The 15,519-nt window shown below is 43.5% G+C and overlaps 1 protein-coding gene across 1 annotated transcript in view; it reads right to left on the bottom strand.

Moving 5' to 3' along the window:
* TOP6BL (TOP6B like initiator of meiotic double strand breaks) overlaps nucleotides 1–15,519 on the bottom strand; it is a 98,680-nt gene that overhangs the window by 72,299 nt on the left and 10,862 nt on the right. The window contains exon 4 of the mRNA XM_056131577.1: nucleotides 7,659–7,712. Within this exon, the coding sequence (XP_055987552.1) occupies nucleotides 7,659–7,712 (54 nt within the window). The remainder of the gene's footprint in view (nucleotides 1–7,658; nucleotides 7,713–15,519) is intronic.

The raw sequence follows: 15,519 nt of genomic DNA, 5'->3' as shown, positions 1-15,519 counted from the left end.
GCTGGTAGGGTGTTTGCCTTGCAAGCAGCCAACCCGGGTATGATTCCCAGCATCTCATATGGCCCCCCAAGCACCACCAGGAGTAATTCCTGAGTGCATGAGCCAGGAGTAACCCCTGTGCATTGCTGGGTGTGATCCAAAAAGCAATAAATAAATAAATAAATAAAAAACAAACTTGGATTAACATTTCCCAAACGTCTTAGGAGCAAACACACCATACAATAAGATGATATTCATTTTCTTCCATACAAATTGATAGGCAACAGAATTAACTGATTAAGGTATTTTGATTGGAGCTAGAGAGACTGCACAAAGGCCAGCCATACAAACAGCTGACCCAGAATGGATCCCCAGCACTACATATAGTCCCCCAAATCCTGCCAGGGGTCCTTGAGCACAGAGGCAGAAATAAACCCGGGGCACATCCTCCAAAACTATGCATATTTTTATAATGGGCATAAGGGAATATCAAATCTACTTTGTACACCACTGCAATCTCTTCATATCTGGCACAAGGCACATGATAAAATAAATACTCAATAGATCATTATTTTAATTATGATCACAGGAAGAATAATCTACACAAGGTCCCCAAAATACCTTCTATGGAGCTAAGAATAAAAATCTCTATTTTTTATTTCTTTTCTTCCACAACTACTAATTTCTTTTTGTTGTTGTTTTCATTGCTTTTTCACAATTACTGGTTTAAATGTGTGCAAACCAAATAGAATCTAAATAAAATTGAAATGAAGGCAAAAACAAGGTATGGGTCCTAAAATAACAAAAATTGATCAAGTACGACATCATTGGTCTGACCGAGACAAGAAGGCACGAATCTCACCATGCCGTTTTCGACACTGGAGAAGAATTGTTCCTCGGAACATGCGATAAAAGAGGTGTTGGAGGCGTCGGTGTCCTTGTCAACACAAACTTGGCCAAGAGCATTGATTCATTCGAATGCCTAACAACCCGAATCGGACGTTTACATTTGAATAGATGTGGCTCACTGCCTGCAGTTTCTATCTTCGTTGTCTACGCACTAACATCTCATTATGATGAAAGAGAAATCGAGAAGTTCTACATGGAGCTAGAGAAGTTCTATAAAGAAGACCACACCTTATACAAGATCATTGTGGGTGATTTTAATGCCAAGATAGGACCGAGAAGATCAGCTGAAGAACTTCACATCGGGACCCATGGCCTAGAATGGAACGAACAGGGTGAGAGACTGTCTGAGTTCATCATGTCGACCAAGACCATTCATGGTAACTCACAGTTCCAGAAGGCAGAATCTAAACGATGGACATGGGAGTCTCCCGGTGGACGATTCCACAACGAAATAGACCACATCATATTCAATCGACGGTTTTGCCTGACTGATGTCGCTGTTGTCCCAAAATTTCAAATGGGATCGGACCATCGTCTCCTTCGTGCAAAATTCTACTTCACAGAGCGGGGAGAAAGGGCTGCAAAGTTCAAAAAGAGAACTCCCAGAATGACCACCAACTGGGAACTCTTTGGTACTATTGCGGCAACATGGGAAGATGCCATTGTTGACAACATTGACGAGGAATACGATCGACTGGTTCAGTACCTCCATGAATGTGCGAGGAACGCCAAGAGAGAGATAACCACAAAAAATCGCCTATCTTCGAAAACTCTTGAGCTAATTTGCCAGCGTGGTTTGGCGCATGCCTCAGGCAACCGCAAGCTAACGTCCGAGCTCGCAAAGCAGTGCAGAGATGCGATCAAGGAAGACCTCAAAGAGAGAAGAGCAGAAGTACTGGTAGATGCGGCAGAAGCCGGGAAAAGTATTCGTAACGCCCACCTGTCCTTCGCCAACTATAAGACCAAGATGACTGCCCTCCGACGTCCTGATGGATCCATCACATCCTCCAGAACGGCAATGGAGAAGATTATCCATGACTTCTACTCAAATCTCTTCAATAGCCATGTCCACTTGCCGACATACCAAATTCCACAGGATGGATATGTCGTTCCCAACGTTCTCCCTTCCGAAATCCGACACGCCATTTCGTCGGTAAAGAAACAAACAGCACCCGGCCCAGACAAGGTCAGACCTGAACACCTGAAGAACCTGCCGTCAGTACTCATCAATACACTGGCTCGGCTCTTCACTCGCTACCTGTCTGAATGCAAGGTTCCGTCCCAATGGAAAACCAGCAGGACCGTACTACTGTTCAAGAAGGGAGACATCCATGACATTGGCAACTATCGCCCGATCTGCCTATTGTCTGTCATCTACAAGTTGTTCACTCGAGTCATCCTAAATAGGATTGGTAGAACACTAGATGAAGGACAACCATGCGAGCAAGCCGGGTTCCGCAAAGGATTCAGCACCATCGACCATATCCACACGATAACCAAGCTCATTGAGGTTTCTCGGGAGTTCAAGATGCCGCTCTGTTTAACGTTCATTGATTTAAAGAAGGCCTTTGATTCTGTTGAGACGGAAGCGGTCATTGAAGCCCTAGCCAATCAGGGCATTCAAGCCCAATACATCAGGATCCTCCGTGAGCTGTATTGCGGATTCACTACCAGGATCTCACCATTCTACAAAGAAGTGATCATTGATGTCAAGAGAGGGGTGCGGCAGGGTGATACCATTTCACCAAAACTCTTCAGTGCCACCCTCGAGAACATCATGCGACGACTGGAATGGGAAGGAATGGGAGTGAAGATAGATGGTCGGCAACTACACCACCTCCGCTTTGCTGATGACATTGTTTTAATAACACCAAACATCAGCCAAGCGGCACAAATGCTGGCCGACTTTGACCGTGAGTGTGGAAAGGTAGGACTACAGCTGAATCTTACGAAGACAATGTTTATGAGAAACAGCCTTGTTCCTGACGCCCCATTCACTCTCAATGGAACGACCATCTCCGAATGCAACAGCTATGTGTACCTAGGTCGAGAGGTCAACATGACAAATGAATGACCTGGCACCCGAGCTGCGCAGGAGGAAGAGAGCGGCTTGGAAGGCCTTCAAGAACGTCGAAGAAATAGCTAAGAGGACGAAGAACCTCTGGCTCCGGGCACATCTCTTTGATTCCACTGTTCTTCCTGCATTAACATATGCCTCAGAGACCTGGGCCCTACGCAAACAAGATGAGAACGCTATTCAGGTCTCCCAAAGAAGAATAGAAAGAGCTATGCTTGGAATATCACGTTTCACTCAAATGAGAGAACGAATCCGGAGTTCTGACATCTGTCGACGATCAAGGATCAGGGACGCTGTCTCATTTGCCAAGGTGTCGAAAATCAGATGGGCTGGTCACGTAATGAGATTTAAAGACGACCGTTGGACTAGAGCTGTTACTGATTAGATTCCACGGGATGTCAAAAGACCGCGTGGCCGCCCACCTACCAGATGGTCAGACTTCTTCGTCAAGATCATGAACGATCGGTTTGAGGCCCTTCATGTTCCTGGAGCGAACAGATGCCATTGGGCTACACTAGCACGCGACAGGGACAAATGGAGACGTTACTGGCGCCCGCTCGAGCAAATCGACGACTAATGGGAAGTTAAGTGATTAAGTGATTAAAAGTCCAGTGGTACAGGTTTGATTCCCAGCATCCCATATGGTCCCCCGAGCACCGCCAGGAGTGATTCCTGAGTGCATGAGCCAGGAGTAACCCCTGAGCATCACCGGGTATGACCCAAAAAGCAAAAAATTTAAAAAATTTTAAAAAAATTAAAGTCCAGTGGTAATACATTTTATAGACATAGTAAAGGTAAGGTAAAGGCCCTCCCGTTGATCATCGATTTGCTCGAGCGGGCCCAGTAACGTCTCCATTGGAGACTTTGTTGTTACTGTGTTTGGCATATCGAATACGTCACGGGGAGCTTGCCAGGCTCTGCCATGTGGGCGACATACTCTCGGTAGCTTGCCGGGCTCTCCGAGAGGAGCGGAGGAATCGAACTCGGGTCGACCATGTTGGCTGTGTGCAAGGCAAACGCCCTACCGCTGTGCTATCGCTCCACAGACATAGTAAATGTCATTATATTTATCATATATATATATATTACCTTTCTAATGTGGCTTTCTGGTTGTTACCATATTTGATACATAGCATATTTTCTTTTTGTTTGTTTGTTTTTGTTCTTGAGGGGATGGGGTTACTTCTTGTGGTGCTCTAGGGACCATGAAGAGTCAAGAACTAAACCTAGGGTTCCCTCATGCAAAACTACATGCCTTACAATCCATTAGAGCTATCTCCCCACCCAGAGCATATTTTCTTAAAGCAAAAATGTGTTTTGAAAAATGTTACTTATATTTCTGATTTAGTTGAGAAAACTTCCTTTTTAAAAGTTGTTAATTGTGTGTCTGTGTGTGTGTGTGTGTGTGCACATTCATGTGTGGGTGCATGCACACACATGCGCATGTGCATGAGACAGAGACAGACAGACAGAGACTTGTGAGGGCTGAAGGCACATTCACAGTGCTTATTTTGCATGGTAGGCCCTAGGTTTGATCCCCAGCACCACATGGCTCCCAAGGCATTCATGGGAGCAACCCACAAGCACTTAGCAACTTAGCAGGGAATAACTCCAAAACACATGGTATGGCTCAAAACAAACCAAAAAATGTATGACTCTTAAAAATTCCCCAAAACAGCATCAGGTCCCGAGAGCCCCACTGGAAGTGACCCCTGAATGCAGAGCCAGATGTAAGCCCTGAGCACAGCTGGGTGTGGCCCAAAAACAAACAAACAGGAAATGTATGAATTTTAACTTAAGTCTACAGGTCCCACAAGCTAGTCAAAAGTAAACTACTCTATCAGGTATAATTTGGTAGGTTATTTGGCAGGCGTCGGTGGTCATAGAAGACCATTACCATTAATTCACGGTAAAATAAATTAAGGAGAAATTTTTTCTCAGACCTCCAAAATTAATCAACCAAGTTATACTAAATCGGAACAGTATAATTTCAGGTAGCAGGTAAGAACCCATATTCTCAAGTCAAGGAAAGAAAAACTAAAGTTTCTAAATTGTAGCAACTTTGGCATATAATGAGCAAAGCAGCTATTAATACTTCCTAAAACCATTTACAGTAAAAGTCACTTGCCATACATTCTTTGAGGTAAATGAGAACAATCTGTAAAAACTTTCTTTGCTGGGAAAAACTTGCCTGAGATAATACAAAGTATTGAGAAAAACTACAATGATCTTGGTATCTTTATCCTGTGTGTGTATGAATTCGTAGGTCTGTGTAGGATTGCCAGGTAAAATAGAAGGTAAAAATATTATATAATACATACTTTTATTTGTGCCCGCTCAAACAAATCGATGAAGGGAGGACAGTGCTACAGGACAGTGCATACTTTTTTTTTTCTTTTTTATAAATTTGGGCTGGAGTGATAGCACAGCGGTAGGGCATTTGCCTTGCACGCAGCCAGCCCAGCCGAGCTGGGTTTGATTCCTCCGCCCCTCTCGGAGAGCCCGGCAAGCTACCGAGAGTATATTCAATATGCCAAACACAGTAACAACAAGTCTCAAAATGGAGATATTACCGGACCTGCTCGAGCAAATCAATGAACAACACGAGAACAGTTTTATAGATTTATTTATTGAATCACCGTGAGAGCAGTTACAAAACTTTCGGGTTTAAGTCTCAGTCATACAATGATGAAACACCTGTCCCTTCACCAGTGCCCATTCTCCACCACCAAAAACCCCAGTATACCCCCCATCCCACATTCTCCCCCTACCTGTGAGGCAGAAGATTTCCACATTACTCCCTCTCTCTCTAATTTGATTACGTTCAATATTTTGACACCAGACCCACCATTATTATTTGAGATTTTACCCCACACGCACTCAGATCTGCCGAAAAGGCAACCATGGACAATTTGTTTTAGAACAAATCTATTGTTGGTTATAAATAACATATGATGTCGCACGGCTGCAGTAGTGGCTGTGCGATTTTGGAATTCTGAAATTTTAACAATTAAATCTGGAGGAATTTCTGCGAAAATGTGCTGGGTTCCGAGATTTGTTCCTGAGTCTCTGGGATCATGGCCGTTAAGCAGCTTGATCGGGAGCCAGAGAGGCCGTTCGTGGGTGGCGACTCTGGGTCTCGTTGGGGTGGGGAGGAAAGGGCCAGCTCCACCCCCATCCCATGAGGCCTCGCATGTCTCATCACTGCGGGCCCAAACCTGATTGTCCAATGGCCTCTGGAGGATGGCGGCCACCGAGCCACCAAGGGGGGAGCAGGTGGAGGGACAACACCCTTTCCCCCCTGGGGTGGTCCGGCACTGGTAACCTACTGCAGGGACCAGACGCATTTCTGCCAAAAGCCGCCGGGTTCCAATATTTGTTACTGAGTCTCTGGGATCATGGCCATTAAGCAGTTTGATCAGGAACCAGAGAGGCCTTACCTCCAATTATACACCTGAGCCAGAGGTGGTTTGTGGGTGTGTCTCCCACATATCTAACTTTTGGCCATTTACTTTCTTAGTAAACTTGGCCCCAAGTTGTTGGGGTCTGGTCAAAGGCACAGCAACAATTTTGGGATATCTAGAAGTCTAAAGGCACCATCAGGCTGCTGATGCACTCGCCTCACAGGTACAGATTAACCTGCTAGCAGTACCATACGCCATGACAGTGCATACTTTTATTTAAAACTAGTAATGACTTACCTGATCTTCAGTGTAAATGAGCATCCTTTATTTATTTGCTAAATCTGGTAATCCTATCATTCACTGTAAGTCTTTTTTAAGAAATACCAAATTCAGAGGTTTTACAGTACGGTAGGTAGAGCATTCCTGACCTGAGTTCAATCCCTGGCATCCCATACAGTCCCCTGAATACCTCAGGAGTAATTCCTAAACACAGAGTCAGATGTAACCCCTGAGCATCGCTGGATGTGCACCCCCCAAAAAAGACATACAAAAAAACAAACACTTGTCAGTTGTCACTTGCCATCCCTTTGATCATCGGATTTACTCGAGCAGGCACCAGTAACAACTCCATTTGTCCCAGTCCCGTGCTAGTAGCCCAATGGCATACTGGGGGCTCTTTCAGGGTCAGGGAATGAGGCCCATTATTGTTACTGTTTTTGGCATATCGAATACGCCACGGGTAGCTATCTAGGCTCTGCTGTGCAGGTGGGATACTCTCAGTAGCTTGCTGGGCTCTCCAAGAGGGATGGAGGCTTTTGGGGTGGCCTCTATGATCCAAAGTATAGTAATAAAATGTTTGAAACTAAGAAAAAAAAAGGCTTATATTCTTGTGACCTCATCCATCTACAGATAACATTAGCTACTTTGGATTTGGTTTTGTTTTGTTTCTTGGGCCACACCTGGCAGTGCTCAAGGATCACCCCTTGTTCTGCTCAGGGATCACTCCTGGTGGTGCTCAGGGGATGTCAGAAAAAACAAACAAAATCCCCAAATTCAGACCAAAGAGATAGTGGCACACGTAGGATCCCAGTTCAATCCCTAGCACCAGCTGGCCTTCCTGAGCACCACCAAATGACTATGGTGGCCCCTGGCATTACTGGACCCTAGCATTAAACCAAACAGCCCAGCTGTCCCCCTGAGCTCTACTTGGGAGTACCCCATCCCCGCCAAAAAAAATAGCAAATTCACTGACAGGAACAGAGTCTTGTGGAAAATGAGTAATTCTTTACCTTTCAGGAGCTTCTTGAGAATCAACCCTCCATAAATATTTCCTGCAGAAGCAACTGTAAGAAACATAATATATGAATATCAAAAATAAAACAATTAAATTGATTTGATTTAAAGCAGAGATTCCCAAATTTATTTGGCCAACCATCCCCTTTTTAGAAAAATTAAAAAAAAAAACTAACTTAGCTGGAATCTACCTTCCTTAAATGAACAAAGAGAAAGCATTTCCTAATTGTACATAAAGAGACTGCTGTCCCCTACATGGGAAGGTGGGGGGGCACTTCAGAAAACATTAATTTAAAGAATCAAATGGGATTACGGAGCACTGCTTACAGATATACAACTTTTAAAGGGGGAACACTATAAGTAAAAATGGAGGCAAAGAATAGTGAAACATTGCTTACTATTACAAAGCAGAATTAATTCTCAAAGAAAACCATATAACAAGTGTTTTCACTTATATTCTACCCAGATAGAAAAGGCTTACAGGAAGCCGTTTAGTTGTAGGTAGAAATCAGAATACAGACACACACAAAAGAATCTCGGAAGTGAGCAGCTCGCTGCAGAGATGCCTTGGGACTTTGCAATAGATAGATTTCAATGGGTTACTCCAGACTGGAGCAGGTGCTGTCCCTCCGCCTGCCCCCTAGGAATCCCAGCAGTCGCCGTCTTTCAGAACTCAATGAGAAGCCCAGGTACACAAGAGCAGTAGCGGCAAACACCAGGCCTCACGGGATAGGGGATGGGCCAGCCCTGCTCATCCCTCACCCCATGGGACCTTGAGATGACGCCCATAAACTGCTTCTGGCTACTACTCAAGCTCCTTAATGCAGTGTTTCAGAGACACACAAAAGAATCTCAGAACCGAGTAGCTCACTGCAGAGATCTCTCCAGGTCCTAATTATCTAAAATTTTAGAATTCCAAGAGCTCTTACGTGGCTCTTATGGCCACACAACATCTTATGCTATTCATAAACATCAATACAAAATAAATTGTCTAGCATTGCTTTTTCAGCAGGTTTGAGTGGTAGCAGAAAAATTCCAAATAATAATGGTGGAACTGGTGTTGATATTGAATGTAACCAAAGTAGAGAGTATTATGGAAATTGTGTGCCACACAGGCAGGGGGATGGTTGGGATGAGGGGGGATACTGGGGATTTTGGTGGCAAAAAATGTGCACTGGTGAAGGGATGCGTGTTTGATCACTGTATGTCTGTAACTCAAACATGAAAGTTTCATAACTGTATCTCACAGTGATTCAAAAAAGAAACAAAAAAAAGAGAGAAAGAAAGAAAAGAAAGAAAGAAAGAAAGAAAGAAAGAAAGAAAGAAAGAAAGAAAGAAATCAGAATATAATCACCCACGTTTCAGTTTAAGATCCAGTTAAAAATGCTGGTGCACAAGTTGGAGGGATAGTTAGTACATTGGGCAGTGCACTGCCTCGCATGTGGCCAAGTTGGGTTAAATCCCAGTACTACATATAGTTCCCCAAGTGCCACCAGAATGAGCCTTGAGCACCATCAGATGTAGCCCAAAAAACAAAGAAGTAGTTGGACCTCTTAACCAATTCACTCATTAGTGAAAACACATTATGGTCTATCAAGCAAAAGCTCTCTGCACTCAGGGCCTGAGAAATAGTATAAAGGACAGAATGTTTGACTTGCATGCAGCCAATCAGGGTTCAATCCCAACACTGTATAAGGTCTTCAGAGCCCCACCAGGAGTGATCCCTCAACAAAGAGCCTGGTGTGAGCCCTGAGCAGTTACAGGTGTGGTTCAAAAGCAAACTCAAACAAACAAAAATCTCTGCACTCAACAGTTCTAAATGCAAACATCAGAACAAGTAGAGCAGCAATTCTTCAAAGGAAGAGGATGAGGGAGGAAGTAGGTACCCAAAAAGGAAAAAAGAAGATCTGAATATCTGGAGGCTTTTTTTTTTCCAAATTGAACATGCCCTCCTTTAGACAGATGTGACCCCACCCACTGTTAAGAATCTAACAATGGGGGCTGGAGTAATAGCACAGCGGGTAGGGCGTTTGCCTTGCACACAGCCGACCCGGGTTCGATTCCCAGCATCCCATATGGTCCCCTGAGCACCACCAGGGGTAATTCCTGAGCACAGAACCAGGAGTAACCCCTGTGCATTGCCGGGTGTGACCCAAAAAGAAAAAAAAAAGAATCTAACAATGGCATGGGGATGACTGAGGAAATAACTCAAAGAGCTAGAGCACATGCTTTGCATTTGAGAGAACCAAGTTCAACCCCCAGCATCACATCATAACCCCCGTCCTCTGCATTTTGGGGAAGCAACCTCCAAGCACCAAGCCAGGAGTAGCCCCTGAGTTCTGCCAGTTGTGACTTCCCAGCTCTCCCCCCTAAAAAAAATGAAATCTGAGAATATGAACTGGGGATATAGCTCATTGGCAGAGCAACTGCCTTGCATGTGTGAGTTTGAACTCTAAACCCAACCCTCCAACTCAAATAACTATCATTGAAATCGATGGAAATGTTTCTTTTTCTCAAGAAATGTGTATTCTTCAAGGAAAAAAGGTTATGTAAGAATCACTAAGGAGGACCTTGCTGCTTGCTATTCGGCCATTCTGGGTTAACTTGCCTCTGCTGACATCCCTGGGCCTAATCCAAAACAGGAGGCAGAGTTCCTCCCTATCACTAGAATCCAACAGCCTCCACACCAGCCTGTCACACAAATGGACCCACACCACAGCTCCTGAAGTGTGTGGATCCACTCAAAAGTTTACACGCTGCTCAGTTATTCTTCCTGTCATTTGGTGAAGACAGCAGAGAAGAAAGTAACCCCAGCCTAAACCCTCAGCATTTCACAAGAAATCTAACTACAGACTCACCCAGTAGCACAGCAAGAACACAAGAAAAGCAATGTAAAAAACCCTAGAAGCCCACCCAACTCAATGAGCAAAAACAATATCACCAAATACATAAACAACACCAGTAAATCTTCAGACAATGTCTTTAATAACTCCATAATGAAGATGTTCCACAAGTTCAAAGAAATGATAGCACAGGTAGTCAGGCAAAGCACAGAGTCAAAATGAAAAACCTACTACAATCAGAAATGACAGGGCCAGAGCAGTAGCACAGTGGGTCAGGTGTTTGCCTTGCATGTGACAAACCTGGGTTCAATCCCTGACACCCCATATGATCCACTGAGTCCACCAGAAGTGATTCCTGAGTGCAGAGCCAAGAGTAACCCCTGAGCCCAAAAACAAACAAAACTCAATAGAAGCTCTGAGCAGCAGAATAACAAAAGCTGAATAAAAGATTAAGGAGTTCTGCTTTTTTTGGGGGGGGGTCACACTCAGCAATGCTCAGGGGTTACTCCTTGCTTTGCACTCAGGAATTACCCCTGGCAGTGCTCAGGGGACCATATGGGATGCTGGGAATCAAACCCGGGTTGGCCACGTGCAAGGGGTCAGCCGTGTGCTATCGCTCCAGTCCCAAGATTAAGGAGTTCTAAGATAAAGAGGAAACTGGAAAAAAAACTGCAGAAAGTAAGAAGTTGTCTGGAAAAAAAAGAAAGAAAATGAGCAGCATACCAAGGGATTATTGAATGAGTTTAAGAAGTATAATATAGAAATCAGTGGAGTCCTTGAACAGAAAGGCAAATTGTTCTTTAACAATAAATAATTGTTAAAGAAACCATCTATAAGGATTTTGCAGAGTTGAGGATTATAAAGCTACTGAGATCCCAGAAAAGAGACCCAGAAAAATAAACTCAACTAGGGAAACTTCAAGACACACTGTACTCAAAATGACAAACACTAAAGATAGAATACTGAAAGCAACGAGATTAAAAAAGAAATTTACACAGGAAAGCTGTAAGTATAGCAGATCAATCAAATGAAACTTATAAGAGCCAGAAGAGTATGGAGGGTGGTAGTATAAAAACTCAATGGAATGAACACCTCAGCAAGAATCCTCTAGCCAGCTAGATTATCATTCATATTTGAAGGAACAAAACAGAACTTCAGGGGCTGGAGTGATAGCACAGTGGGTAGGGCGTTTGCTTCGCAAGTGGCTGACCCGGGTTCGAATCCCAGCATCCCATATTGTCCCCTGAGCACCACCAGGAGTAATTCCTGAGGGCAAAGCTAGGAGTAACGCCTGAGCACCCGCCGTGTGTGACCCAAAAAGAAGGAAAAAAAAATAGAGCTTCATGGAAAGACAACAGCTTTAGGAATTCATAGCCTTGAGACCTGTGTGCAGAGTCAGGAGTAATACCTGGGTATCACCTTGTGTGGCCTCAAAACAAAAACAAACAAAAAAATTAATTCTATCAGACAGTAATGCTCTAGATAAGTTGTTTTCAACATTTTTATGTCTACAGGCTGGCACTGGTCCATGTTGAAAACCATCTCTCTAGATCTCCAGAGTTTGAGTAATTCTGAGCAAATATACCTAGCTGAAAAGGCCTGAGCCCAAATAGTATAGAACACTAAATAAAAGATAATCAACATTTTTTCCTACTGTTCTTCCACAGGCTTCAATGAATTTAGTCACTGAGATGAGATGCCTACATTACTAGCCAGTGAAGAGCTAGGATATTAACGAGAAAAAAACAAAATTCACAACCTGTATGTCTCACATATGTCCCTGGCATTTCTCAATTTCATAGGTCAGAGTTTCCTCTAATATCTATTCTTAGTTTTAGTAACATCATATCAACTACTGTTGAAATAAGTCACTTCTGGAGAACATGCCCGGGGAGAGTAATCATCCTACCTGCCCCATACTCAATCCAAACCCTAATTTATTTTTTTATCACACTTCTAATGCGTCTACAAGAAAATAATAAAGTATTTTCCTTTTACTGCTAAGATGACAGTAGAGAGAGACTTTTACAGACACATATTTTTAAAGAAATAATATTCTCCTAAATTCCCTTTATAGAAATTGTTTTTAAAAAATAGTTTTGAGGCTTGCTCTTCAAGTCTGTGTTCTCCCTTGAACAATATCTCACTTGCTTGTCTCTATGCTTCTTTGTATGTTCATTTCTACTCTGGAAAAGCTTTCTCTTTCTCTCACCTCACATCTTTCTCTCTTTCTCTCATCTCTCACCTCTCACCTCACATCACAAGAATGCAGTTCTCTCTTTCTCTCACCTCACATCTTTCTACATAAGTTTCAGTAAGAACTATCTTGTTTTACAAAAAAGAAAGAAAGAAAAGAAAGAAAGAAAGACAGGGGGCTGGAGCGATAGCACAGCGGGTCGGACGTTTGCCTTGCATGCGGCCGACCCGGGTTCGATCCCCGGCATCCCATATGGTCCCCCAAGCACCGCCAGGAGTAATTCCTGAGTGCAGAGCCAGGAGTGACCCCTGAGCATTGCTGGGTGTGACCCCAAAAGGCAAAAAAAAAAAGAAAGAAAGACTAGAGCTTTGAGATCAGATATATTTGGGAAATTTTATAAACCATACCCCACTTGAAAAGATTCACAGCGCATGTAGGCATATTAAAGGTTCCAAAGATCTATAGCACTGTAGCAATGTCTTCCCATTTTTCATCGATTTGCTCGAGCGGGCACCAGTAACGTCTCACAACAAATTGTGAGACTTGTTGTTACTGTTTTTGGTATATTGAATACGTCACGGGTAGCTTTCCAGGCTTTGTCGTGTGGGCGAGATACTCTCAGTAGCTTGCTGGGCTCTCAGAGAAGAGCGAAGGAATTGAAACCGGGTCGGACGGCCGCGTGCAAGGCAAACGCCTCACCCGCTGTGCTATCACTCCAGCCCTCCAAAGATCTAAAATAGTAAAATCTATTTGATTCTCCTAACCAGCATTTCCCAAATTTAGATCACTACAAAAATCCTCTCATAATTTAAATAATCGTCCTATAGCCTTATTTTAAGAAACAACACAATAAATATTTGTTAAAATTTTCAAGAATTACCGATAGGGGGGAAAAAAACTAAATAGCGACCACTCAGGTTCTCACAAATTATTTCAGTAATAAAACTACTTGCTAGTTTGCTGATAGCTGTCTTTTGTCCTCCGAAAAGCTATTTTAAAGAATTAATCACTATTGCTTGTGCCTATGTCTATATCTGGTTTTGTTTTGTATGGTTTGGCTTCTGGGCCACACCCAGCTGTGCTCAGGGTTTACTCCTGGCTCTGCATTCAGAAAACACACCTGGGAGGTTCAAGGGACTATATGGTATGCCCAAGATCAAACCCAGGACAGTTGTGTGCAAGGCAAGCACCCTACCTTCTGTGCTATCACTCCAGATCTATTTCTGGAAATATGTTCTTTCCAGATGTTATCAAGTTAAGATGAAGTCATATTTGTCAGCAAATCCATCCAGTATACTTATAAGATCATGTAGAAAAGCATATAAAAACACAGAGAAGTATAATACATGAAGACAGAGGTAAAGATTGGAGAATTAACATCTACAAACCAAGAACCAAGAACCAGTTTTAACTACCAGAAGTAGGAGACAAACATGCAAAATGGTTGCTTTCTAAGTGTTTCCAGAAGGATCTAACCATACTAAGGCCTTGATTTTGGACTTCTGGCACCCATAATATGATAATAAAGTATAATGCTGTTAAATACCCAATTTGTGCAGCCCTCAGTAGCTTGGTTCTTCATCATCAGAGATTATTTGTAATTATTTTGAGTTTTTGTTTGGGGGCCACAGCCGGTATTGCTAAGGGCTTATACCTGGCTCTGCACTCAGGGATCTCTTCTGGAAGTATTCAGGAGACCATAAAGGGTTTCGGGGATTGAACTAGGTCACACACATGTAAGGTAAGTGTCTTACCCACTTGTCTTACCCACTGTAATATCTCTCCAGCCCTCATCAGAGATTTCAGACCAAATACACCACCACCCTTTCAAGTAAGGATGGAAAACTGAACATAAAATTCTGTTTTACATCCTCCTGAAATTTCAGTGAGACCGTCCGCTGTCCTCCCGTTGTCCATCGATTTGCTCGAGCGGGCCCAGTAACGTCTCCATTGTGAGACTTCTTGTTACTGTGTTTGGCATACTGAATACTCTCAGTAGCTTGCCAGACTCTCTGAGAGGGGCGGAGGAATCGAACCTGGCTCAGCCAAGGTCGCTGCGCACAAGGCAAACGCCCTACCGCTGTGCAATCGCTCCAGCCCGTAGAAAAGGGATTAAAAAAAAATAGAAAAGAAATGGACAAGAATTAGACATGATCATATAAGATTTGGGGAGTAATTCGAAGTGTTGAAAAACTGAGCTCACTCCCTACAGATTCCCAAACACAGCAGAAGTAACTCCAGTGGCCCCAGTAACATGACCAGCAACATCACATGGACAGGACCACATACTGAACCACTGGGCACAGAGTATCACCAGTAAGGGCTCTAGGGCCCCATGAGCACTTTTTGGGAGGAATCAAGAAACATTTATAAGGAAATGCTGTAGCACGGCACTGTCCTCCTGTTCAACAATTTGCTCGAGCAGGCACCAGTAACATCTCCACTGTGAGACTTGTTGTTACTGTTTTTAGCATATGCCACAGGGAGCTTGCCAGGCTCTGCCATGAGGGTGGAATACTCTTGGTAGCTTGCCGGGCTCTCCAAGAGAGCCGGAGGAATCAAACCCGAGTCTAGAAAATAAAAACTAGTACTAACAGGAAAGGGTTTAGAAATTTAGTTATAAGTCAGAAGCAGGGAAGGCTTAGACCCCCTTAAAAAAAAAGACTCGGGAATAAGGGAGCCTCTAGAAGAAGAGATAACATGAGAGCTAAAGTGAGACATAGGTTGAAAAAAAGGAAATTAAAGTAGTAGTTGGATCTTAAGAAATCAGTCTTCCTCCACTCAGCCTTCGAGAGACTGGCCCTCCCTAACATTGAT

The sequence above is a fragment of the Sorex fumeus genome, unplaced genomic scaffold (assembly GCF_029834395.1).
Source record: "Sorex fumeus unplaced genomic scaffold, SorFum_2.1 ptg000093l, whole genome shotgun sequence".
Taxonomy (NCBI): Eukaryota; Metazoa; Chordata; class Mammalia; order Eulipotyphla; family Soricidae; genus Sorex; species Sorex fumeus.
The sequence above is the reverse complement of the archived record's forward strand: the minus strand, read 5'-3'. Positions and strand labels throughout refer to the sequence as shown.